Raw genomic sequence first — 27927 nt, 5'->3', positions numbered from 1 at the left:
TATTATTTTCTCCGCTTTTCGAACGTTTCCCGAAGGTTTACGTTCACGAGTAGTGACACAAGCCAACCGACTGTCATATGCACGAGAGCTCCGTGCACTTTTTAACGCCGCGACGAATTTTCTGCCGCACTCTCCTCGCCGCTCCTCTCGTCGTTTGGTCTTTCGCGCTTTTATAACTTTATTGTACCGTGTATACGCCTGTGAAATAACTATTTCAATCGTCGTTGCATATAACTTTAGTCGTTCGTGTTTAGTTGAGGCGAGAAACTCGCTCGGCGAAGGCGGGGACTGCGACACGAGCGACGTAACTGATAGACGACCCGAGCCACACGTACGTTTCAAATACGGCGTGGTTTTTTGTTTTTTTTTCTCTCTTTTCTTTCTCCGTTTCCCTCCTTTTTTTCTCGACCCGTCAATTCGTCAAGTTCCTCGCAATTGGCCATAACTCGAGTTGGTTTCTTTAACCCCGCGCCAACGCATTTTTTGCCCGGATTCAGTGCTGCCGAAGCAGCGAACAATTTGTCGCGCGTATTTAAACGGGTTCCAAAATTTTTCGCTCGCACGTTACCGGAAGTGGCGAGCTCGAACCGGTAGATTAGCACGAACGCTTACGTATTGTGTTTCCAATCTCGATTACACACTAGCGATCGGTTACACCAACCAACGCGAGAGAGGCATACACAAACACTTTGTGATGTGTCTTTGAAGATTTTTTTTTTACTTTTTTTTTTTTCGAGGCTCCGTGATTTCAAACTCTTTGTAGTCCACGACGCACACTATGACCACGGATACTCAGTTCGTTCTGCTCCTCAGAAAGACCAGGAGAAGCGAACTTTTTCTTTTCAATCCTAATATCTTTCTCGATATGTCACTTCGCAAAGTTTTTCGGGGTGAGTAAAATTGACGAACGATAACTTTTATAAAGCCTCTGAACATTTCTCCTGTCAATCTCCATCGACCAACCTGCCATTTTTTAACCCTCTGACGTTTCGATGTCTCACGCCGAAATTCTCGTCCCCGTTTTTCTTTCTTATTTCTAACTTTCTTCGGCTTGTTTATATCGCGGTAGGCTGCTGCAGCTCTGTCTTTCGCACGGAAATATCAGACCCGGACTTTCACCAGGAATAGCTTGTTCCATATTATTCTTGTTGAGCCTCACGTCTATATATGAAAATGGCTGTAAACGTGTTTACGGGCACTTGATAATTGATCGAGGAGTCTAACGCGTCACAAAGGGCTTGCTAAACTTTCATTATTTGTATTCGACTGCGAGGTCAAACCAGGACGGAACGATGTTGACGTTCGTACCGCTCGGACGCGGAGTGGCATTTTTTTTAGTGTTTTTCTTCTCGATTGTTTTGGTTATGGAACTCACGAAAATATGCCCAATATTTATGGAATTTTTTTGACCAACTCACCGCGATTGAATTCGTTGAGGAAAAACGTTGCTCGGTTAAAATAAATTTTGGGATGGCGAACTAAGGAATAATTCGCTTTTCACTGTTATGAATTAATTCACTGTAATGAATATTAAGGCGAAAAACTGAAAATTAGAGAAACCACTGAAACGCAGCATTCGAACATTCTCGTTGTGGGGCGACGATATTTTTTGCCAGTTTCCCTTCCCACCAGACATCTTGGCACGTGAATAAGAGAGGCGTCTCGGAGTCCCGCGAAAAATACTAGTTATCTGTTTGAGCCGTGACGTCACGAGAGTTCCACGAATCAAAGGATGGTTGAATCATTATCGGAAATGGCATCAATTTTAGAGGATAATTGAAATATTTCAATTCTTTTATTTCTTCGTCAGTCGAATGACCAATTTTCATAAATTTTCGTTACCCCGTACACACGATTTCGTGCTTCGAGCGAATATTTTATTTCAATCACTTCTCATTGTGCCTTGCTCCGAGTGATCTCCGAGTTGAGAGCTGCCCAAGCAGACGATTTTTCCCGGTTTCTGCGGGGAAACCCTTGAACGAGTCGAAATCCAACTTTTCTCGTCACCAAAGATTTTAGAAAACTTGCTCATTTGCTGAGATCGAAATTAATTACACAATTCTCATTCCCACCGAACAACCTGCCTACTGAACAAACTTCAAAGGAATTCTATCCAAACAGAAAAAAAATTGTACATTCGAAATGGAATGTTTAGAATTTTCCACCATGAAGTGGGGTGAATTTTTTCCGAAATTTCTTCAAGTCTCGCTCGAAATCTGATTGAAAATCTCCGTTAAATACCTTCCAAATGTGTGCCTCGTGTCCTTAAAATTTTAAGTCTGAGAAGCATTAAGATGATGGATCAGTCGGTAATCGCACCTCGAATTTTTGAAATTGAAACTCTTTGACATCGTTCGTCCGATTAAAATAATAAAAATGTCATCGTACGCAGCACGATCGCAAAAATCCGATGACATTTTTATTTTTTCGATGAGACGAACGATGTGGAAAAATTTCCTTTTCAAAATTTGCAGCTATCTCTCTCGCACTCACGGTTGTGATTACCGACTGATCCATCATCTTAATTATTGAGAGAAACGAGTGACAGTTGATGCTGGTTGGAAAATTGGAGTTGTTCAGATTTCCCATTTTCCCCTGGTTCGTCTGAACACGTACAAACGTTCGGAAAAAAGTTTCGTGTTATATAACAATCGACAGCGTTGAAACTAATCGGTGCATCGGAAAAGATATTTTTTCCTTTTTTTTTTCGATAAAATATCGATACCAGGAACAGTTGAATCGAGTTTTAACCTTCTCGTTGTTTTGTTACAGGCAAGGGGCTGAGAGCGTCCAAAACAAGAATGCCCACGCAGACAGCGGAAAGCGATGACATACGCGTGAAAATCGTATATAATGGGTAATGATATATAATTTGTTTTTATTATCGTTCGAGTTTTCTGAAACGCACATATTGTGTGTGGCCGATGAGGGAAACCACGTGCGATCGCGAAAAATCAATCCGCCCCCCTCGTTGTGGCGGCACACGTGCCGCGAATCGCGATATCATGGCTTGCTAACCAGCCGCCAAGTTTTCATCGTGTGCATATGTCTGTAGGAGAACGTACACGAGCCATTTCACGCCAAAAGTCTCGGGCCGAGTCTCGTCGTTGGGCGGTTCTTTCTCCAACCGTTGGAAGCGTCTTGAGAGCTCTTCCGACGTCCATTTTTTATTGGAAATTTGTGGAATTGTTTTTTTGAAACTCTTCGGAATGATAATTCATTTGGAAAGGACGATGAGGAAGAAAAGTTCTTCGTTTTTGGTCAGACACTCCAAGGAAGACTTTTTCTTCAACAAAAATGTCTCAGTCCTCAAAAAATATTTGATGGATTTCAACGATCTCTTGATTTTGGTCGTAATATATTTTCTGTTCAAGGTATCCGGATTAGGATTATGATTCGTTCTATAACCGAGCATACCCAGATATTCGTGACCGTTGAGACTCGCCGTCGATGCTAAAACGGAGTGAAAATAGGACAGCGGATAACTCGAGATTCAACATTTATAAAAATTATTCGTGCGAGCACAAACTGAGAGGGAGTTGATGAAATTTCGAGTGGAATATAACTGGAAATAACTGCCATCCGAAATTCACTGGATTCTCACTCCAGTGCGGAGTTCTATTTCAATATTTGGAGGGTAGTTTCTGGTTGAAAATCAAAACCTTGAGAATTAATTCGATCGTGTTCTGCCTGTGAGAGAACGGAGGACAATTCGACACGGAAGATCTCGTTGGTGTACAAACTGCACGACGTGTAACCGAAGCAGAGCTACAAACATTGTGGTTTTTTTTCTTTTCTGTTTTATATATATATATCTCGTACCAATATCGTCGATGTCGGTCGCTGCAATTGCAAAAGTTTTTGCCGCAGAATGAGAAAAAAAACGTGGAAGAAAAAAAAAGTTGTACACGCCGAGTGCGAGACGACTTTTTCCAGTGTACACAATGTGTGGCAACCTTGACAATCCACCAGTTCTAGTCTTCGTCTGTACAATCGATTTCATCATAACAAGCCGCGAGGAGACCGGCTTTATTCTTGGTCGATACGAAAGGCGATTCAAGATTCTCCTTCAATTGATCGTTCCTCGGTGTTTCTATCGAAGCTTATTTATTTTGCGCGCAATACAAAACGCCTCCTCGCCTTCGTTGCTCCTCGCGAATATGCATCGCGATTTACTATCGTGTTTGCAACCAATAGCTCCCCCCGGTGAATCATCAGTTTGATTGACAAATTCACAATCGCCTCTGTTGACATTATTGATTCTTCGGAGTATTCACGTCCTTTCGAGACTGTTGCGGTTTCCTTGAACCAATGCTTCTGCATTTTATTCTTTCATACCGGGTGTCCGGATCACGAGCTCCTCCCCCCTTTCGACACTCAACTCCATTCTTCTCTAAGGTTCTCCGACGTTCACATCGGAATTTTGTTTCCACTTGTTTATTTCGAGCGAGAATTTCCGAGCGTATTCTTCCTCGAACGGATCATTCGAAATTCCTCGTGCCGAGAACGCTCAAGAGTACAATCTTCAAAGGCACTCGTGAATAACTGGCAAATTTATTAGAATTCAACCGCTTTCCCAGAGACTTTCAGCCGAAATTTTCGGGTTGGCACCACTTTGAGGAACATTTGGCAAAGCTCGTTGCGCAGAGTATTGAGAGATTGATCGGATAAAATTGAAAAATGAAAGAATTCAGTAGGACTTTTCATATTTTATGACAATTATTAAGCTTCGATGATGAATTAAATGGATTTTTGTAATGCAATCTAGAGAGGTGCAGATCACGTACATCACGGCCGGTATTTCGGTCGATACGCTACGGGAAGAGATGCGTACGATTTGTGGCTTCGGCACAGCTGGACCGGGATCGGGACCGGATCAGTTCACGATGAAGTGGATCGACGACGAGGGTGATCCGTGCAGAATAGCATCGCAGCACGAACTCGACGAGGCGTTACGCTTGTACGAGCTCGAAAAGGACACGGAAATAACGATACACGGTCAGTGGCTCAAAAGCACTTCACTCGTGAGGGCCTTAAAATTCGTATCAACAGATATACATTCGCCTCGAAAGCTTCGGTACCAGCTGCACACAATCAATAATTTAAACATAAGTTCAGAACCGTATTTCCGGGCGGGAATTTTTGTGGCACTTTCGTCGGATATCCTCCTCGTGAGTTATCAAGGGTCGTGTACACCCGCAGAAGTTGAGACAGGCGAGTTTATTGAATTTTTTCTGACAGAATAATTGCAGAAAAATGTTTTTTTTTTTTTTTTTTTCGACGAAAATCTGCGATTCGAAGAATCGTTACATTTTATTCAGTCGAAGAATCGAACCTCTGCAACTGGATAAAATGAGGCCATTTCTAGAATTTCCATATGCACTCAAAGCAAATGGGAAATCTTAAATTCTCTAGTTCGTCGCGAACGTTCCAATTATTTATTGTTGGGATAAAATAATGAATAAGAAAATTTTTTAAATCACAAAATGGAATCGAGTGCTCCCTGCCCACACGAATCTCAAGATAAACTTTGAAAAACGCAAATCTTGAAAAATCCATTTGTTTGACCCTTTCAGGAGTGCGACCCGGGAGCTAACTCCTGGCGCGGATGCAGTAAAAACTGGTAGAGATAGAGCGAATATGCACACTGCCGATTTTGTAAAGCATAAAATACTCTCGAAAAAAGTCAATTTTCAATCTCCCGTTGCTCGCTCCTGGAAGCGGATTGCAGACGGCTTCGAAAAACCCTCCTTTCGTGTGTTATTCCGCAAAAAATTTGCTCGGTTTTCGAACCGTTCTCCGAGCCAACCCATTACAGATGAAAAACTGAGGAATTTTGATGGGAAATTTTACGCTTCGAAACATTGCTCTTATGCGTTGATGCTTTATCTCGAATCGTTTCGACGGAAGCGTCACAAGGATTTTTCAATAATTGAGGATTTACGTACACCTCGTGAGGTCAAAAATCATAAAAAATTCTCCGAAATCTCGTTTGCGTCGTACAAGTACGAGGAAAGTTTTCGTGTCTTGTAAATCGTTGCTCTCATCCCACCAATAAATAATCGATTGATTCAATGGTACAGAAGATTCTTGCAAAATTGTCAAGTTTTGTCAAACTTTCGTGTTGCTGTTCAAGTGAAAATCTCATTGAACAGACGTTTTTTTTCGCATTTCTGGGAAAAAATTTTCTCCCTTTTTTTGGGTTGAGCACAGATTTTTAAAGCTAAAAGTTCAAAATTTCATTGTCAACAGTTTGATTATTCAAATACAGAGAAAATATGTAAAAATAGTTGTTCTGTCAGGCACATTTATCCAGACTGAAAAGCTATTGGAATTGATTGATTTCTTGATGGGACAAAGAGAAAGAAATTCTATCGGATGAAGCGAAACTCTGCAATTCGAATCCGAGCTTGAAACCTGAGTTCTCATTATTCAATGGAGTTTGATGAAAGAGTGGCGAGAGGAAGAGGGAATTCGACGGAGAGGGATGAGCTTTTCGATGCTTTCCGAGGCCATGAGTTCGAAATATTGATCTGCGAGTCTCTGTGAGTCTTGACAAACGTCATATTATTTGTACGTTGTCATGTAGGCCGTCGAATTAGAAAGCAGAAAAGATCTCGAGCGTTCGCTCTCCTCGGGTGACCCGTATCCGTTGTATAATGGCTATCCCTCTTGCATCCCCTTTTTTCTTCGTTTCTATTTCGCTGAAACTGCAAAATTGAAGCGTGACTCCAATAATACGATTTATACCTGGCTCGTTAAAGGTCGCTCGTTAAACATTCGAGCACCACTCGTGCTGTTTTTGGCTTCCCTCTGCCAATTAGACAAACTTTGTACATTTCTGGAATCGATGTGTCTCGGGACGTTGGCTTTTAGGTTTGTTTTTTTGGCATTTGAAAAAGTGAATTCTTGCTGGATTACGTCGGCTCGGAGGCAGGAATTTCTCCAATTAAATGCGATTTGTGTGCACGTGGATTTATAAATAAATCCTCTTTATTCACTCTAATCGTTCTTATTATTTTTAGTTGAAATATCCGTTTGTGAGTGAATGCAAAGTTCCGAATTCGAGGAAAATCGATTCTCGTATTTCAGTCCTAACGAAGCTTCCACGCTAGCGTGGTTCTTATGAAATTCCTGTGTGTTTTTTTGCCGAAATTAATTGGGGGGGGGGGGGGAGGGCACGTTGACGTGAGTTTAATGGAGCTTTGACAAAGCATTTTTCTTCGTCAAGAAGAACGTCTGTCGCAACATTTTCGTTTAACGAAAGTTCTGATTTTTCACGTGCGAAGAATCCTGGGGGAGATTATTTTTTCGTCTAATGGAAATAAAAGGCTTGTTGACAGTAATAACTGACCGATAAATGTCGAGGGTCAAAGGTCGTTCCCGCGAGTGCAAGAGATCTCGTGCACCGAGATTGCCACGAGTGAATCGATTTAACGTCACGAACGATGGGCAAACTGGAATTGTATGCCATGAGATACAAAACGTCACGTGTGACATTGCACTCCAAGAATATTTCTTATCTCCCGACTTCACGGAAATTGAATATTTCAATAAAAATACCTAAATAACCTGTTATTATTTCAACTAACAATAATAATCCCTATTTACAGTGATATCAATCTTTCTTCTCACGCTTTATATGACGACTGTGCAAATGGACGAAAGTATATGTAGAATTCGAATCAAGGTGGAGGACTCCATTCGACTGAATTATAATCCTTTTTCTATTCTTTTCAACAGAATTACTTCATTCGCTCTCCGCGGCTCTTATTCCGTCTAAAACGATCAAGACCTTCCTTCCAACCTTGATATTTAATTAATCTTTCAAAAGTTCCATTCGTTATCTGCAATTTTTCCTTTTAAACCATCCCCTTTTTCGTCCAACGTAAAATTACTTGGTGGCCTTTGCTCGTGTACGAGAGACCGAGTTGACGTGGTCCGGTGCCCTACCAACCTTTGCAAAGTTCATAAAAACAACATAAAAGATTTTTCGTGTCGTTTAATAACGGCGATAATGATTGTTATATTGACGTTCGAATCTTATTTTCTGGAGTTTTTTCATCCTCCAATTACTTTTACTGAAACGATGACAGAATTTTGTTCGTTGCAAAAGATCCTGTACGAGTGGCAAAGATTCGTAATTCTTTCCTATTTTCGTGACATCACTCGTTTTCACTTTGAAAGTGAAAAACCAGGTCGATTCAGCAGGCGACTAAAGTTTAACAAAATTTCTTCCAACTGAAAGAAATACAGATATTCTCTGAGCGACAGACGCGCAAATCGCTGCTCGGCTGAGCAGTCACCCATCCAAGTGCCGTCTCCGTCGATCGCAGTCTGATTCGGGAAATGGCGAAGGCAGATCGAGCCCGAGGAAGATTCGTTCGTCATAAAAAATGGCAACGACAGAAAAGCCCGTTTATTGTAAAGTACGAGCGAAGTAGACGCAACGGTTGTGACAATCGATGAAACTACTGGATTCACTGAGGTAGTCCGCTTTGTCCCGATCTTCCGTGTACACTTCTACATAGACAGGAATTTAAACACAGACCACGAATCGTTCAACTCTGCCAAGGATGAAAATGAGGAGGAGAATCAATTTGCAACTTTCGTCTATTTTTAGTGAAATCCAAACGAATGAATACGAACAAAGTCAGTCGTGCGAACGCGACAACTAATTACGCTCCATTACCGCACGATCGTATTACGCGAGTCTCTCTTTCTCATTCGTCTCATCTATATACATTTACGGAGACGATTCTGGGAGGCTGAAGCTTTCACAAAACGAGTCGAACTCTGAAAACCGCTTAAGAACTTTGAAAATTCCATTTTCCTTGGTGCCTGTTCTCTTTTACGTTTCCCTTGTTGAAGAATTCATCTCGTTAATTCTTTATCCTCTTTTCGAAGCTCGAAGCCGAATATTTTTCAGTCCACACTCTCTCTTTCTCGTTGGAGGCTCTTTCCCTCGATGATATTCCGTCTCAATGTTTCAAAAGTCGATTTAGTCTCACTTTTTAAGGGCTTTTCTTGCCACGAAATGCGGTGTCGTGAGATGGAGCGCTTCAGGCGAGATCGGTGAATCGTGCCAGGGAAAAATAGAGAGAAGGGGTGAGGAGACCGAGGGATGGATGAGAGAGACATAGATTCATTGAAAACCGGAAATTTGCAGTTTCCGATCTCCATCCGGTAGGCGAGGTCGTCACAAATTTATTCCATCGAGTGTAACGTTATATACGAGAGCGAGTATGCTTTTTCGCTCAATCTGACGCCAGAGCGCCGCGTAACCAGGTCGCTATTTTCCCGCGTCTTTCTTGCGGATGAGAAATACGAAAAAAAAAGGAAGAAAAAACAAAAAAAAAGAAAAAAGGACAATAAAAAATGAAGGAAAAATATAGTAAGGCTGCTTTTGAAAGGGAGAAAAAGGAATAGGCCTCTCTAGAAAGAAAACTGCACAACAACTCTTACGGTTCGATGATCCGCTGTTGCTCGTGCTTCGAGTTTTCGAAGACAAGGCGAGTCTAAGAGACCGGGATCGGGGGCTTTCATCGTTGGGATCTTTTGTACACGAATTTGCCCAGTCAAGATAATCTATCCTCGGTAAACTTTGCAGAAGGTGCAATTTCACTGAAACAATGAAGCTCGAGGGCTTTACTGATAACAGAAGGAAAATAGTCAAACGGGGAGGAAGGGCAGAGGGGAATAAAAATCTTTGGACGTCCGTTTATGAATTTTTAACGAGATGTTGAACAAGATGCAAGAGAGCTTCGAGTCGTTTGACGTCGGCACATCCTTCATAGAAAACACCAAAAGAATTTCGCTCTTTTTCTTTCTTCGATTCGCGAGATTCGTGACATTGAGAAGAAATGCTTCTTCGATAAGAAAAAAATGACGCAGCAAAAGAAAGAGGCTACGAGAACGCGAATTACTTTGCAACAGTGCACACTCGGACTGGGCTGCTCGAGTTCATCGAGTGCCAATCACGATCCCTTCTCCACTTCCGGTTTCGTTTCAGTCCACCGGAACGGTTCATTCAAGCACATCATTATTCATGCTCGCATTAGTACACAGTCACAGAGTCTTTCTTTCCTTCTGTCTATCCGTCCCTCTCGCTCGTTGCAGAGCTTTGCTATTTCAAGAGGTTCGTCTATGGAGTTACTCGAGTTTATGAACTCTGAATAATCGAGAGTCCCTCTTTTTATTTTTCCCTTTTCATCTTGTCTCTCCTCGCCCCGAGCGCTATTTTCCAAGGGACATTCTTACGCTTCGATAATCGATCGATCGACTTTCTTCCCTTGTGCATTCTTATATTTCTAAGCTAATATCAGACAATCACCTTTCAATATTTTCTTCCACTTTTTCTTCCTCCTCCGGATAGCATATTTTCAATACTATTTTTACGAGCGACGCTGCATTGTGCTCTTTGATCTTCTATTTTCTGCACAGAAGAGAATATTTAACACAAGCGTCGAAAAAGCTTGAAAGGAATCTCGGTACTTTCATTTTCCGGATTGTTTTCCCCCTAAATAATTCTCATTTCAGGTGGCTGCGAAATTCCTCCGAACGTCACAAACAACGGAAACATTCTTGATCGGTTTATTTAATGTCTAGCTAGTATGAATTATTGCCAAGCGATGCTTCCACAGAAACAACAAGCTCCCAATGAGTTTTCAACGATTTTAATCCTCGTCTCATCTCAGTAGGAATGTTTCATACGAGTTAGTCAATACACTCGCCGTCACAGGAGCTTCCGAGTCTTGTAAACGCCACGAATAACGACAGCTTCGGAGAAGAAACGAGTTTCACGCCTACGACGTCCTCCAGATACGTACGGGGAGCCGACGAGAAGGTGGTCGAGGCACACGAGACGTGCAGAAAGAGAGGAAAGAGGAGAGAAAAATAATAATTGAGATGCTCGAAAGAACATCGTTGTGGGAATGACGAGAGATCAAAGTGCAGAGAAAAACAGCACAGCGAAGGAAGAAAAAGCGTACAGAGCGCGTCAGTTATGAGATCGGAGAGTAGGAAAACGCGTGGAATGAAGAGCTGGAGCAGTCGTTCGGTTGTTCTCCTTGAATACGCTCGTCTCCGTGTTCGCTCGCTATTTTGTTTTTCTTTTTTCATTCCCGGTGTCATCTCGTCCCATCGCGGGCTCGTAGCGCGCAGTGTCCCTTTCTACTTTTCTAACGTTTATTCGCACTCGTGATTTTTCTCTCGAGGTTTCGTGGGCGGAAAAGCCAACGGTGTGAGCGAAGTCTCCCGTTTCATCCAAGACGTCATCAGCCCGAGCCAAAAGATACTTTCCCGTCTATCTCTTTCCCAACGTTCTTCTTCCTCCTCCTCCTCCTTCTGCCCTCTTCGTCTCTTTGATCCTTAAGATTCACTCTTTCTCTCGTGCCTTCCGGATCTCCGACGACGAACGGAAATCTTGGCTTTCCCGATACGCGCTACAACGACGTTTACTTTATGCTTTACTTCCTCTCGCATCCACCAACTTTCGAATATTATATTTTCCGCCTCCTTACTTTTTCTCCTTCTTTTATCCTTTTTTTCGTACAACCATCCAAACTTTCTCACGTATCACCTCGTGCGCTGTACGTAAGGCGTAAACGCTCAATGCTCGTGCTGCATTTCGCAGTCAATAGGGCATCGCTGCTGCTCCAGCTTCCTTTATGATCCACAACGGGAAGATATTCAAACGACGATAAAGATCTTTCAGCTATTTACTGTCCTCGTGTATTTGTTCATCTGCCAGTCTCGTTCGAGTCTACTTTGCACGAGTGAGTATGCGATCACAAGTCAAAAAGCAGAGATGTTCAAGCCAGAATGAAGCTCGCAGTGAAAAAATGTCGAGAGTAACGAATGCTTTGATTAAAAATATTAATGCGCCACTAACGAGAGGATTCCTCAGCTTTGAAACGGTGCCCAATTCATTTGAATAACGGTAGGAGATGAAATGAAGTTTGGATAACCGTGAAAACGATTCCCCAAAGGAAACCATATCGGTTTGACAATACCTTGGGCGGGCTCGTGCGCATTCGAGTCGAATTGTTTTTAATAATTTCCGTCTCGTTCTCCGGGGCCCAGCAGCCAGACGACAAAATGTTGCATCATTTCTCGGCGTAGGCTGCGCGCTCCGTAGATTCCCACTTGCCTGCTTCCTCCCTAAAGTGGCTCGCACTTGTCTCCACCCCGAAACGCTCTCGGAACGTGTAATTAACGTAGTCAGATGGTTTGCCTTTGAGGCGGAGGCGCGGAGGGGCCGAGGCGGTTGTCGTGGCTTGAGGGAAACTTGGCCGACCAGCGGTACGAGGAGACGCGGCGCGGGGCGAGCATATAAGGGAGAGTTGACTACGGTCCTACACGAGACTCGGGCTAAACGGGCGAGATTGTAAACTCAATTGTACACTCGATCTATACGTAATATCATTTTCCCGTCTAGTCGCGAGACTCCTCTCTTCACTCTTTGTGCACCAAAACACGTGGGATTCGTCGAACTCGACGCGGCACGTTTAAATTATCATTAGATATTTGTCTTTCTCGTACGGAGACCTCTCAGGATTAAAAGTAAAAATTGCGCCGGACGAGAGTTTGATACTCGTCGTAAAATACTGCAAATTTTCATGCTCTGTATTCGGAGAGAAACATTCGAGTGAAACCGTACCCCCGTTCGAGAGAACAGTGACGAATATAATCCTGCTGACGTAGAGTTAATGCAAATATTATAAATCGCGATGTTTTTCGACGTTGATAGCACGCCTGTAATCATCATACAATGGCCCTCTACCCTGACACTCTTCCCCATCCAGATGTCCCGCAACATTTATAAATGATCCAAATTCCCAAACAATTGAAGCGGTACAGTGTTGTTCGATGTGCAACAGATACGCGCGAAACGAATGCGGAAGCTCCGCCGCAAATGCGAGATTTTTCTTCTCTCAATCCGAAGTGTTATTTTCATCGCTGCATTTATTAGCGCGCACTCACCCAAAATACCTTTATACTGGAAATTTCGATCATGAATATACCCGTTTGACTAGATGCGAGCGCATAAATACATAACAGATCGAATGAATAACTGATTCGAGACTCGAGCTGCTCAAAGGACGTATGGCTGGAGATGTCTTTTGCCCAAAGTACAGTAGAACCTCGGAGGAGCTAAAGTTTCCTCCCTGGCCGTCGAGAGGATCCTTGAAATTCGGCAGTTTTTAATTACCGTTACGATTTTAGTAGACAATTTGCCCTCGGAGTATCGCGCTGTTTTTCAAATGAACAGAAAATCCACAAACGAGGCGTAATACTGCTGAAAATAGGGCAATTCCCAGGTAGAAATGAGCTTCTTTCGGATACACTTTGCCTTTTTTTTATAGCTATCGAAGAGGAGCGATACTCATGAATCTTCGCTGTCGAGTCGTTCAAGAATAGAGAAACCATGAATAGAGCATTGGAGCGAAAAATCTCCGTAGTTTATGTATATTTTTATTGTTTCGTATGCCGACGAAATCGATAGCCGTGATTGGACAATTTTGTGAGGAGAGCTCTCGTGCCGATTTATCGTGCACGAGTTTATCCTGAATATGTAAAAAGCATGAAAAATTCAATTATCCACAAAAATGAGCGACGGCTGTGACGGAACGTTGATAAACCATGACGAGTGTAATAATGGATTAAAGGCAGTGGTGCTGGATTCGAAGGTAAATAACTGCCAAGTGTGTAACTCCGGAAGAAGTGAATAGTCGATATCCATAATAGAGGATGCTGATGTAACAGAGGTTGGAAGATGTTGCAGTTCACGGATGACGGGAGGGAGGGTTGAGGGGAGAGGGAGCGGGTGAGGGAGGGAGGGAGGGAGGGGGGGAGCCTCAAGAATGAGATGGGAAAAGGGAGGCAGAGCGATGTATACATCCTCCTCGTCACGTCTTGGATCGCCGAGTATTTTTCCACGCCCCGGGGAAGGAAGCTGAACGGGAGCGGCCAAGAAGCGCGCGCTGTGACCTCCTTCCCAATTTCATGCGGTTGGGTCTGCCGAGGAGAAAATGCGGTGGTTGGAAACGACAGAGAATAGGGAATAGATAGATGGGACGAGAGGAGGAGGAGAAGGAGAAGAGGGAAGGGAGCGCGGGGGTGGAAGAGCACGAGGCCAAGGATTGAAGACGTTCCGGGAGGATTTTGGCTGCCGGAGCTCTCCAAAGTGTCCTCTTCGAATCCTCCTTATTTGCTGAATCCGCTGAGAGTTAGTCATAGGATGGTTTGCGAGGATGCTTCGGTACTTTCGACCTTATGACAGGGACTCTTGACGAAGGAAGATGTAATGAGAGTAGCGGAGAGAGCGGGCTCGACACAAGCTCGGAAAATCCACTCGCTATTGTCGGCTAATTCATGCGTCTTTTGTCGAAAAACGGGAGAATGGTGAAGAGGGTTAGGGCCAGCTCTCGGTGGCATTCCCTCGAAAGGTGGCCTGGTGGTGCTGCTGCATCCACACAGATAGCCCAGATTCGTGAAGGAACCGTGCCAAAATACCTGGCCCGGCCCCACCCCACGAGCTAGCCTCGGCTCTGCCGTCGACGTTTGCCACAATGGAGCGCGAGAGCGACAGTGTGAAAGTTGTATAGAAGATGAAGAGAAGAAAAAGGGCGCGGAATGGCGAGAAGGAGGCTGGGGAATGTGGGAGCATGGGCTCTTCTCTTGGTAGCAGCAGCAGCAGCACCAGCAGCAGCACGTATAACGCGTGTAGCATGCCCACATTCGAACACATCTCGGTATAGATATCCCCCTGTCAAACGATACCGAATATTTATATGTGAAAGCCCACACGGAGGACACATCGGTGTGGAGCCTCGTACACGTATGTGTGTCGACTGCGAAGACGAAGCCGAGGATCCGGGAGTGTGTACGTAAACGGATATCATACGTACACATTGGGCAGAATACGCAGGATGGGAATTCGCGTTTGCGCGTTAACCGGTGGCGGTTGTTCGCGCCGGGCGGCGGCTACGACGACGTCGTCGGCGATGTCGACGATGATGGTGGTGGTGGTGGTGGTGGTTGTTGGTGGTAGTGGTGGTGATGGTGGAGGCATCAGCGGCACCAGCAGAGTATAACATTTTCTGGCCGCAGTCGATATCCTAGCACGGACCGTAACGCGTCAGTATCCCCGCGTTGTAGCCTGGGAGGTGATAAAAAGCGGGATACGGTTGTACACTTGGAGACGTATAGATACGCATTGGGATAAATATCCACGACGGATAAGAAGAATAGGGGCGAAAGCGTATCCGTCGAAGGTGAAGGATCACGACGAGTGCGTTGGGATCGAGACTCGGTGGCGGGAAAAACGTAGCAGTCATTGAGGAGTAATCGTATTCCTCGGAGGTTCATTGACTTGGCAAAAGTAAGGGAAAGGAGAAACGAGGCCAGCGGATAAACCGTTCGAGTATCATCGTTTTTTAGGATATCCAACGGGCCCGAGAAGATAAAGGTTTGCATTTTGTTAAACGGAGAATCGCGAGTTCTCTGGGTTTGTGCGGGCTGTTTAACACGCGAGGGAAAAGCGTGGCAGAAGGGGGAAGAAGGATCGTTCGAATAAGCGAAGAAAGGAAGATTAATAGAGAGACAGAGTGAGAGAGAGAGAGAGAGAGAGGAAAAAGAGGGAGTACCCCGAGGAGTACACCCTGGCGGTGACCTGCACCAGGTGAAGTAGAAGCTGCTAGTGCTGCTGGTGGTGCGTTCGGAAGGGTGTTCTCTCTCCCTCTTTTGCGAGATCGATCGCGACCCGGCCCGACCACTCTCGCCGGCACACGGGGTGTACCTTTCCGACGTAGAGCCGGAGCGAGAGAGAGAGGGCGAGAGAAAGAATCGGAGGAAGGGGCAAAAGGACAGATAGAAAGCAAAGAAGAAAGAGTAAAACCAAGGACACGGAAGTTGAGAGGAGACGCAGCGAGCACCGAGACCAGCAGCTGGAAACCTCCGAGGAGTAGCCACACGTACGGGTGCAGCAGTGGGAGGAGAAAAGGGTGAAGCGCTCGTGTCACAATCTCCAGTAGGTACCAGGCCGTCGAGAGCCGCCAAAAGTTTATCAGCATCACTGCCATCGGGCATCATCGCACCCTTTTTTTTTCTCTCTCTCTCTCCCTCGCTCCCCGCAAGATTTTCTATAAATTCCCAATTAGCAGGCCCTGCCTCTCGGTCTCTCCGTCTTCTCCCCTGCCTCGTTTTTCGTCCTCGATTTTTGAGGCGTTCTAACGTCGAAACGTGGGTGCGACCAGGCAGGCAGGCAGGCGAGGCACTCCGTACACACATCGAATTGATCCAGGTGAAATGGCGTGGGGCTATTGGAGCGCGACTTCCGTCGGTGACAGGGGTCGTTCACCGAGACGTGACAAGGACAAGCAGACTCTTCAGCAGCAAACCCAGCAGCAACAGCAACAACAATTGCACGAGACCCCCGGCGTCGATGCCCCCTTGCAGAGCTGCTCCGGCGTGCAGCAACTGCAGCAAGTATCCGTCGAGCTTGGCAACGTCCAGACCGGCGAAGAACATCAAAGTCTTTCCTCACAGCTACCCGGTGCGAGCGCACCCTACTCGTACACCGTGGCAGCTGCGGCCGCCGCCGCTGCCGCCGCGGCTGGACGACGTACCCCGGCCAATATTGACATTGGCGGTGGCACGTCCTCCAGCTCCGGTATAATGCACGTTCTCCCGAGGGACCTCCATCAGCGACCCGGTACCAGCAATTATCCTTCGTCACCCGGTGGCAGCGACTCCGCGGAGTACGAACAGCCGACCATCGCCCTGCACAGTGCATACGTCCAGCAGCACGACGACGATTCGCCCTTGGACATCGACGGCATCCTCGTACCACCCCCACCGGCACCAGCTCAATCCGCATCTTTGCGCGCCTCGACCAGAATCAAAATGTTCCGCGGCGACGAACACGACGGGGACATTACCGATCCTGAGTTCGAGGACGACGTCGCCGTTGCTGAACTCATATACGCCTCCAATAGAAACGCTGCTGCGGCGGCTGCCGCAGCCGGATTGCCGTCCGGTGGCTGTCGTCTGCACGGACCATGCGGTCAAATCCCTGATACGACTGCCTCCATCTCTTCTCTCATCAGTGAAACTTATCCGGCTGGTTCACTCGCTACTTATTCCTCTCAGGGATGGCTCAACGACATCACTTGGGGTACGTCGTAAAAACACTATCCCTCCGTACTCGCCTCTTGCACTTTTCTCTCCATTCTTTAATCCCGCTTCCCTCGGTATCGCTCCAACTCTTTCCCTTATTTTATACACTTTTGCTTTACTGCCGTATTAAATATCCGACCGAGCTTCAACTGCCGGAAGGTAACGAGTCCAGCATCTGTCGCGTGTGCCATCCGACAGAACGGGACGCCGCAGTATCGACTGGAAACGTTATCCTGTTTCTGTTTTCTACAATATTTTTAGTTTCGGCATAAGAATCGGAGTTTTACTGGCTTCGATTCGACCGGAGTTGAACCCACCCCCTGAAAAATCCATTCCCTGGAAAGCCATTCGCTCAGGTTCTTGGGCTCGCTGAAATCCGTGGTTGAGCGAACCTTTTTTGGCAGAAATAGCCTTGCTCAAAGCTGCAAAATGACTCTGAACGAGTCTCTGAACCGGCGAGCACGACCAAACACTGTAAAAAAAGGAGAAAAAACATCGACTCCAAAAAACTTGGATTACATAAAAAAGTAAGTTTTCCGGAGCATTTGCATGCGTGCCTCGATCCAAGAAAGAAATGAAAAAATAAAATAAAATAAAAGCGAAGGACCTTGCAAGCGGAGCGAGCTCACTGGCGTATTTCTTGCCACGAGCACAGATTGCGAATCAGCCCCCGAGAAAGTCCTTGATGCGAAAAACCTTTGCTGTCACCGATGTGCCACTATATTTAGATGTTTCAGCTGAAAGGGTAGAGTGAAACGCGCGACATTGTTGTAGTACATTTGTGATCGGAGGGAGCGATAAGGCGTAGCAGATGACAGACCTGATATCGGAGTCGCGATAGCGCGTTGGGAATAATCACGATCTTCTCGTCTTCTCCAAACGTGTGTACGTTCCGTAAAAGCCAGCGAATAACGATAATATTCTTGTTGATAGTTAAAGAAAGAAAGAAAGAAAGAAAGAAAGAAAGAAAGAAAGAAAGAAAGAAAGAAAGAAAGAAAGAAAGAAAGAATTCGGTGATTCGGAGGCGCATAAAGGCAAGTGAATTCCTCGCCGGCGCATCAACACTTTGAATTTCCGAATGGATCGCTCGTTGTCACTCCGAATATGGAGAAAGAGGTGGTAGCTTTGATGGGGCTTTTCCTCTACTCAATAGACTCGAGGGTACATAAGCACGAAGGAGACGCGTTATCGCCATGTGTCACTAAGCGCCCTCTAACAGGGGGCAATTAATCACAACATTATGATTGCGGTGATTAATTGGCTCTAACGCGATCCCTCAACTGTGTGTACACACGCAGCTAGAAAATTTCATTCACCAGGCAGCAGCAAGCGCGCTGGTGCGCGACTCAAAGGAAAGCGTACTGAGCGCTCTCCCACAAACTGTTTTGTAATACCTCCGATGGAAATGAACTTGGCTAAATTTGTTTGAACTATCCCAACTGCCTCACACATACTCTCGACACTTCATTTATTTTTGTCACCCTTTGATCGTTCGAGATGCTCATTAAACGCACAGCTGGGCAAGAGCCGCAATTAGTCAAATTGAGATTTCATGCGTACAGCTCCTTTCTTCGTCGCTTCCATTCGGTCACCATTAATTTCACTCGAATTTCAATTTTATTTGAACAAAGGACTTTGTAGTCTTTTTGAAACATTAACATTATTCGTTACGAATTCAATCGATGGGTTGGAGCTGTGAGCGCGCCAATTTTGACGTATCAACTTGATCGAAATATTTAAATGGCTCTGTTCGCGTTGAAGGAGTTTAAATGAAGCTTTTTGGATGGAAAGGTACGCGTGGAGAAGCGATTGAAAATTGATGAACTTTCTTTGTGTTCGGTGACTTGGGTATTTTGAAATTTGTAATTAAAACTTGAAAACCCAACGAACCGAGTTTACGCGTATTCGCCGAAGTGCTTTGAGGAGCCAAATATTTATCGATGATTTACGAATGGCTGTGTGCCACCCTCGAGCGATAAAATCGATGGGGCGTTTTGTCGGATGAAATATTCGCAGTAAAAGCCATGCTTTTGTTACAGTCGCGTTTGCACGAGAATCGCGCGCGAGTGCCACCAGCAGCGAGCGCTCAAGAAAAGGTCAAGTGGGACTTAATTAGTCAGGCACAAGAGAGAAAATGTTGATCCTACACTTGGGGGCGTTAAGGGCGAAAAAGCTGCGGGGCCGAGCGGGGGACACACGAGAGAAGCAACAACATGGAAACAAACGTGCTGCAAGTGAGAGGAGACCGGACGATTTAGACGTGCACGTTTTATCGATTAATTCGAGCCTCGATGAACCACAATCGTTTGCAGAATCGTCCGAGTCTATCGAGCATAAATCCACGTAGACAATGGGAAGCCTATTGAAAAGAAGAGCGACTAAAAAATCTGGACCTTTCAAACTAAGCAAATATAGAACTAAACAATAAAAAATAAATACAGAAAAAAAATGAAAGCAGTAAAACAAGAGAGTAAAACGAGGCTTGACTCGAAACCAGGACACTCGTGTACGAAAATAGACTCTATTCTGAAGCGTAATGAACTAATTAATCGATTTTTCGATGAGGTGGGCACAGAGAATTTCTGCAAATAACGCGATATAACGTGCTCGATCGAAGTGCTATTGTTTCCATGGAGAGGAAGAACGTCGAGGAGGAGGAATAGGCAGGTTCAACCACCATAACGTTTCAATTTAATTTTTTGACGTATCCCCTGCACTTCTCAAAGGTAAACTCTCTCTCTCTGTTCGAACTCACGAATTTAGATCGCCGCAGTTGGTTTCGCGTTGATTATGAGAATTTATCAAGACCATAATATCCGTAGGCTTCGTGCCATCAGGCCCCCGATATCAAATATCGATTTTCTAATATTGCACGGAGTTGAGTAATATCGTGACTTCGATAAAGGGTTCAACGTTTACATACACATCCACCTGGAAATTCATATTACGTTTATCGCTCCGTTCTAATATTCGACGACTCTTTCTCTCGCTCTCTCTCTCTCTCTCTCTCTCTCTCTCTCTCTCTCGCCCTCGACGCCAACTGCAATTTTCGCCACATACGCGGCTTCCAGATTTCTGCTTCCTCGTCGTCCGGGAAGCACAGTCTTCTCGAAATTCCAATTTATTCTCTCGCCATTTTAATGCCCTTCGTATATTTCTTGATCTGGCAAAGATAAATACTCGTTTTCAACCAGTCCAATTTCACATGCGACAATATTTTTATTCGTTTTTCAGTCAGACTGAAATATAAAAGTCGATACTTTTGGCGTCATAACTGTCATTCGCGAGCGCGCGCGCGCTCTACGAAAGCAATAAATCGCTTAAAGTGGCAATTTGCATCTGTAAAATGCTGCTCTAGTGGCTTAAATCATTTCATTTCAATACGCGAGAGCACAAGAGCACAACGAAATTACCTGGATATAATGAAAAAAAAAAAAAAAAAAAAAACGAAGCAGAAAAAAAACGAAAACGTAACCAAAGGAACAAAAATCTCGAGCGTACTTCACGTTCTGCGTATATATTCCAATGTACAGGAGCTCGCGAATAAGAATTTTCCTAGATGAAACGGAAACGTGCCCATTGAGAGCTATGAATAATAAACATTTTAACTTGAAGCAAGGGACAAAGACACTACTTTCATCCCAAGACCGTCTGTACCTCCAAATGAGTTTTCTTTTTCTGTTGCATTACATTTTTTTTTTCTTCATGTTTTATTGTTTTTTTCCCCTCCCGTCTCTTTGCTTTTTCTTATTTTATTTCGAGGACATAAGATTATAAACGTGCACGAGAGTTTCACGGATCGTTATACAGTTTAAATCTAGATAAATCGAGGCCTCGAGAGAGAGAGAGAGAGGTCCCTCTTTAGTGAGGTTCGTGTTGTGCTCAAAGAGCCATTAGTTTTCTTTAATCCGAGATTCGCGAACCCGCAACGTCATTTATATGTTATTAAGGTGGGAATTAAAAAAAAATCTCGGTAGGCCATGTAATTGTGTTTTAGCCTGACGAAGCCGAGTCTTGGGGAGCAAAAAATACGCCGGATATGCTTTTTCCATGGGGATACACCGGGCGGAATTAGACGTTGAATAATTTCTGGAAGGTAATACAAAAACGAGGGGATACTCGATTTTATGGGAGTTTGCAAATGCGCGTGAATCGACGCATCGGAAGCCTCGCTAATTAAAGTAGTTCGGCCGTTCTATGACTAGCCAAGTTAGCAACTAATTTACGTTGATTGAATCCAAGTCTGAAAATAAAATATGATGAGAGATCAAATTTATACTCCAATTTGACTAGTTGATGATTGAGTACGAGATTTTAAACACACGTAAACCCTGGGAACATTTTTATTGTGCGAAAGAAAGCTTGTGTCGGTGCAAAGCCACCGAGAAAAAAGAATGGCCAATTCGTACAAAAAGCGAAGCTACTAGGTGAATAAATGCACGTGAGTCAGTCTCAAAAATAAATTTAGTGAAATTCCCGCAATTCGACATGTCAAAAACTAAAGTTTTTTCACGTTTTCTTTCTTAAAAGCCCCGTAAGGTAATGTTTTTTTTTTTTTTTTTTATTAGAAACTGTGATGATTTTTCTTCACGATATAAACTTTTCCGAAGCACCGTAAAACTTTTTCACAATTAATGTTATTGCGAGTTTTCTTTATAAGGTACCGTGTTAAAGACGCAAAATTGTAAATGAAATAATTCAAGATTTTGCATCGTAAGAGGCCCCGGAACCGTGCTTGTCGTTATCAGGGGACCTTGAACTTTTTCGTTTATCGCAAAAAAAGTGGACCTTCATTGGACTTCGTGGGAAGGCCGAACTACTTTGAAATTCCTTATAATTAATTTGAGTGCAGCAAAGTATGCGTAAAATATTGTGAGAATATTGACCGTCTTGAGCATTCTCAATAAAATTAATCGAATCTCTACCGAGCCAGTGAATTATTTCATCATATATTTCAAACTTACTGCTGAAAAGCGCGTTTTACATCGCGCCGTCCCCAGCGTTTTTGTTCTTAGCGTTTTAAACACTCGGCCAGAGCCTTAAAGCAGTGGCAACTTATCAACGGATTAGGCGTTAATAGCTTCGTGGAATCTAAGCTCTCTTTAGTTTCCACTCGCAATCGATGTGTATCGCCAGCAGCATCGCCCCTCCCGTTGTCCTCCATCCCAATTTTGCATGGCACACAATTAAAACATTTATTCCAGTGAATATCTCATTGTTTAGCGATAAAATAGGGAATTCGATCGAGTCGAAAAGGTGAAACGTGAATGGAACTGGAGTGTGGTTGGAGCGAGTTCAAAATGTACGAGGTCGATGAAATAGGGTTGCTGGAACGAAGAGAGAAAAATCGTTTTTTTCCACAGCGTCATTTTTTTCATCCCTCGACAGTTTTCATGCCGCAAATAATTCTGCTCACTGTGAAAAGAGAATTAGAATCCGTTGGGTCCGACGAGTGAAAACGTCGACAGCGACGAGGGCGTTTTGAAAATGTTAAAAAAGCTCGATTCCGATGATTAGTACTACCTCGAACAATGCTATCGCATAACGAATTGAGATCCCTACCCAGGCCGAGTAAACGATAAGGGCAAAGCTGCAAAACGGACGTTTAATTCCTCGCTCCGCTGCTCCTACGACTGCGATGGAATTCGCTCGAAATAACAAGTTAATAATTCCGTGTTAGTTGATTAATGCCTAGGCTTAGCTCGAGGCCGCCAATATTGGTGCAGAGTTGTCTGTCGAAGGCAGCGTTACAAGGGTGAGGGTCCATTAAATTCTATTCCCATAGACAGAGAACAGAGAGACAAAGAGAGAGAGAGAGAGAGAGAGAGAGAGAATTGCAGCGTCGTAAACGCATCGAGTCCTTGGTTCTGTTCCATTGCACGGTTCGAATGAACGCCCAGAGCAACGGCGAGTGTGTCTATACACACGTAAATATGAATACAAACATTAAATACGGAGATACACATGCACGTAGGCGGGTGGGATGAAAATGGCTGAAACCCAGGCCTCGAAGTTCGCCCAATATGTATATGAGCGTAACGTTAAAATACAGACATACGAGAGAGTAGTTGAGTATACGAGGGGAATGAGCAGCGCGAGATGCTCGACAGGATGCACAGCCGAACGCGACGGGCCGGCACATACAGCCTTCGGCAATATATGCGCGTAAAGTTTAGCGAGCGAGGAAGAGAGCGAGAGAGAGCGAGAAGGAAACTGAAGCCCCGAATGCAGGTCGACCAGAAAGCATTGTTCGTATCTCTGTCATGTTTCTCACTCTCGCGTGTGTTCGTTCGCGTTGACGATAGATGCCGGATTAGGTCGTCGTTTTCGCTCGTTCTCGCCATGTCGCGCTTACGACTAGCAAACGTAGACACACGGAGATTCATGCGCGAGGGAGGAATATCCATGCACTAAGGCGTGTGGACGGGCTAACGCACGTGTACGTTTCCTCCAAATATCGCAGTGACAAACGCTCACTTTTGCCTCCTTTTTCCTGGATAGCGCTCCTCCGCGCCTCGTCCTCTCGAAACCGGAAGTTCTCGTCGGACGAGCGTGTGACGTGCGTTTGTATTGATTTCTGACGAACAAAAGGTCGTAACCCGGACGATTTAACGCCTAACGTCCGCACCCTCGAGTCCATTCATTTCTTAGCTCTTCCTCCAGCCTCCCCGCAGCACAAATGCCCTGTGTACGACTGCAGCTTTCCACCCCGCGCTGGCACGTCGCGTCGTTATTGCTGCAGAAATCCGGAAGAGCGGAGATACCCCGGAGGGAAAAGCTTCAGAGTTTATTCTACCGGAATCCACGCTAAAACTTTCCTCTCTCAATGCGCACTCGTGTTCGCAGCTCTGTATTCACTCTCCCGGCTCCCCAACACCGATATCCGATTATATACAAAATGTTTGACATTTCCTCCGAAATTTCGCGTCTCGCGTGAATTATAGTTCAATGATTGATAGCCCTCTCTCGCGTCCTCGTAGGGCTGCAGATAATGAGGGTCACTGAGCAATTACGCGCGTTGGCCAATATTCAAAATTCCCTAATGCCTTTCGGCAACCTGAATAATACGGAGCCTCCTGCTTTTCATCCAGTTTTAGTTATTTCCCTCGCCAAATTATCAGCCTCGAATAATTCATCGGTGGAACATCGATAATGGATCCATCCCGCGTCGCGAGCACTCCATTTTTCGGTCCATCCAATCTGTGAGCATTCAACAAACGGAGCGTGCTAAACGCACGTGCAAACGCAAGCGCTAACTAAATTCCAGATTAGCCACAGAAAATTCATTCTTTAGAAAAATAATCTAGTTTTTCCTGCTCGTCGGAGTGCTTCCGAATGAGCAATTTCGTAGCGCGCGTTTCATTACACTCCATTCACGGAACCGCCTTTTCAATTCGCGCTAAAATTTTCTACGTTTCAAAATCTACTTGAATATTGTGCTAACGGTGTGAGAGCAACATTTTTCCCTTGTTTCTGCATTTTCCCTCTCCCAAACCCACCCCTTTTCGCTTCCTTCTCGCTACGCGAATAAAAACTCTGCATTCTCATTTAGGACGAAATAATACTCGGGCTTGAATGCCCTCCGCATTTCTGCGGCGGAATGTGTGTTGCGCGGCGTTTGGAGAAGAGAGAAGTGACAGAGTTTTGAATAATATATCGATTTAATGTTTGGCACGAACTGAATAATACCCCATGGATATTTATATGTATATCCGAACGAATCCTCCGTTTGTGCGAACTGGAATAATCGAGTGTGAGGTAAGAGATGTAAAAGAGGGGAAACTTTCGGAGCAAACATTGCAGTCCTAGTGTTATCTTAGTGAGTCGACGGGAGAGCAACCAACCGCGCGGTAGCCTGGAAGCGCGTTGTGGAGGAGTCTCGACTTCTCTCGCTCTCTCTCTCTCTCTCTCGTGCCAGCTTAATTACTCTCGCAAATTGAAAACACTCAACTTCTCCCAGCCATCTATATTCACGTTAAGTATATGTACAAGTGGGGAAAGAGGGGCGGGGGAGAGGGAGAGAAGAATTTGTGAGTGGGTGGAGGGCTGGTGGATGGTTCAAAGCTCGTCAATATTAACTCGCTCTCTCTCCCTCCCTCTTTCTCTGATTAGACTAACGAACATCCTAAATGACGTACGAACCATCGTCGATTTGTAGTTAAACTATACACGTTATATTTGCTCGAATATATGTCAGTGAAGTTTCGGTAGACGAGACCGATCATAAACTACTTTGAAACGAGGTAAAATCGTGGGTAAAAAGATAAATTGAAAAGGATCAACGTTCGGGGGAAATTGGAAAGCTCCGCGAGGCTTTTGTCCTCGCGCTTCAATCCCCGAAATGAAAAGGAAATCATTGCAACAACCATAGAAACAATTCACCTGTTTTTGACACGAAGCCACTAATCCCCATTCACGAATACGTTTCCCTCAACTTTGAACCTTCGGGTTTTTCGGTTTGTAGAATTCCTCGAGCACACTGCGATGAAAACGAGGAAAAAACAGTTCCGCGAAACAGAGCTATCTCAATCGGCTTGCAAACACGATGAAATTTTCGACTCCGGTAATTCACTGCCGGTATGGCTCAGCGGGCAAAAAAATCTATAGATTGTGTCAATTACGCATACGTGTTTACGTACACGTGGAAGTACGCTCGCATTCGATGTAATATCCTTCGGATATTACACACATATGTCTGCTCGGTACAAACAAGAAATGAGCGCTCTCCGAAGCTCCGGGTACTCTCGTTTTTACCGCGGGGATGATGGATACAACGTTGCATGGGATCCTCCCCAAACGTGTGCGTTCCTCGACTCTCAGGCAGCCCCGCACACTGATGCAGCTGTACACACGACCGCGTGTATGGATTTTTTTGGTTCCTCTTCTCGAATCGTGCTTTATCTTTCCGCTCGGAGCAACAAAATTATACTTAGTCTCTTGCTGGTGGCACGAATCAGGGCGAAGGGATGATCCCCAGACTTGTCGTATCTATGGGATCGCGCTGTATACCGCTTTATTCGCCACAGTTACACGTATGAATCGTATTATAGTCAATAAAGACGTGACCGATGGCCGTTTGAAAACTTATGAAATTTCGCTGGCCATTCGTAACTTTGTTTTTTTAAGGGGGGTCCTGCTCTTTGGAAAGTCGAAAAAATCTAGTTTTTTCGCGGTAATGTTTTTAGGATAGACGCGGAAATAACTGAGCATAGCGAACTTTTCGGTATAGTTTTAAGGAAGTTGAGGCATTAGAATGAAAATGATGTTACCGCTTTTAAACCGATTGCATCTTATAAAGTGAAGTGTAAAAAAAAATCAGTTAAATTTTCAGACAGTTTAGGAGCGTCGTTGCTGAGAAAAATCAATAACAATTTGGGCCAAATAACATGTAATCTTATGGAAGTCGGGACACATTCAGTGATATCTCCGTTAAAAATGATGCTAAAAATATGAAATTTTTTGGGCAACATGAGCAAGGCTTGCCGAATAATGCCAATTTTTTTCAGATTTATTAGGAGATTTGCTGAGATTATATTAATAATAATCTGTTTTCCGTGCAGTTTTTTGAGGCTAGGATCGTCACTGTTCGTGTTTTCGACTGAGCTTTCACCAGTTTTTCGTCTTTTTTTCCCCAACTTTTCTTTAAAGTGTATGCAACATTGCCAAACTGTAAACTGGCCTAACTTTTGAAAGGTACAGGTCATCACTTTTGGGTAAAAAAAATGACTGTACAGCCTCAACTTCCTTAAAAATATTTTAAAAGTACAAATATATTTTTTAATGTCAGAAGTACTAATTCGCACATGGTTTATACACGTACAGTCTGATACAATGAGGAGATCGTAATTATTGTCTGAAACGAAAATACCAATTTTTTTCCATTTCCTATACAAACCCGAAAAATTGCGAAATTCTATATTTTTAGCGAGTTTGAAAAAAATGCTTATAAAGAAGAAGAATTCAACATGTTGTAAATATAGAATTTTTTCGGGTTCTTATAGGTTCGTATGGAAGGGAAATATACGAAAATGGAAAACAACTTGGAATTTTTGTTGCAGACAATAATAACGATCTCCACACTGTACGCAGCTGAGAAATCTCGACAATTAGACTTTGCACTTAAACCAACGTTTATCTGAAAAACGATTTTTTGACTTTCTAAAGCAGGACTCAATTATCCTATTCCGAAGCTTTGAAAAATGATGGATCTTCCGGGCCTGAGTTTTGTCGCCCGCCCTTTTTAGCCGGAGGTTTGCATCGGTTTAGAGGCCGCTGATTGCGAATTAGAACGATAAATTTGAAGGGGAGTTGTAATTTCCAGTCGGCAATGTTGGCTATTTGAATTTTGTCCAGAAATTTGTGTTTCGTCAGTTTTTTTTTTTTTCAACCGCAGTTGTAAATCGGGGAGCGCAGAAAAAAAGTGGACCGTGTAGTGAAATTCGGAGACCCGGGGTCACATTGCCGACACGATTTCCATTGCAGATTAGCAGAAAGTGCATTTTCTTCGTCGCGGAAAATGAATTTTGAGCACTCGCTTGTACTCGGTACCCTCACTAAATTGATAAACAACGAATGTACATATTTTTGGTTGACTCATGAGCGTCCCTCGGACCATGAACAACCACCTAAAAATCCGGAATCCAAGCTCTACCGGTAGACGAATAAACAACCGAAAATAAAAGAGACCAAGAGCTCGGAGATAAAACTCTGAAAGCTGTCACTGTTATTCAATAAAGAGTGAAGCAC

At 44.3% G+C, this 27927-nt stretch overlaps 1 protein-coding gene across 3 annotated transcripts in view; it reads left to right on the top strand.

Moving 5' to 3' along the window:
- Positions 1 to 358: 358 nt before the first annotated feature.
- aPKC (protein kinase C iota type) overlaps positions 359 to 27927 on the top strand; it is a 39856-nt gene continuing 12287 nt past the window's right edge. Inside the window, exons 1-3 of one of the 3 annotated variants that reach the window (XM_043413606.1) lie at positions 359 to 890; positions 2773 to 2857; positions 4769 to 4998. In XM_043413606.1, the coding sequence (XP_043269541.1) occupies positions 779 to 890; positions 2773 to 2857; positions 4769 to 4998 (427 nt within the window). In that variant the 5' untranslated portion in view covers positions 359 to 778. Of the gene's footprint in view, positions 891 to 2772; positions 2858 to 4768; positions 4999 to 15077; positions 15473 to 16259; positions 17180 to 27927 lie in introns of those variants that run through there. The other 2 variants (XM_043413604.1, XM_043413605.1) reach the window with 2 other exon arrangements.

This window comes from Venturia canescens, chromosome 3 (assembly GCF_019457755.1).
Source record: "Venturia canescens isolate UGA chromosome 3, ASM1945775v1, whole genome shotgun sequence".
In the NCBI taxonomy this organism is placed as follows: domain Eukaryota; kingdom Metazoa; phylum Arthropoda; class Insecta; order Hymenoptera; family Ichneumonidae; genus Venturia; species Venturia canescens.
This window is presented reverse-complemented; position numbering and strand designations above follow the sequence as displayed.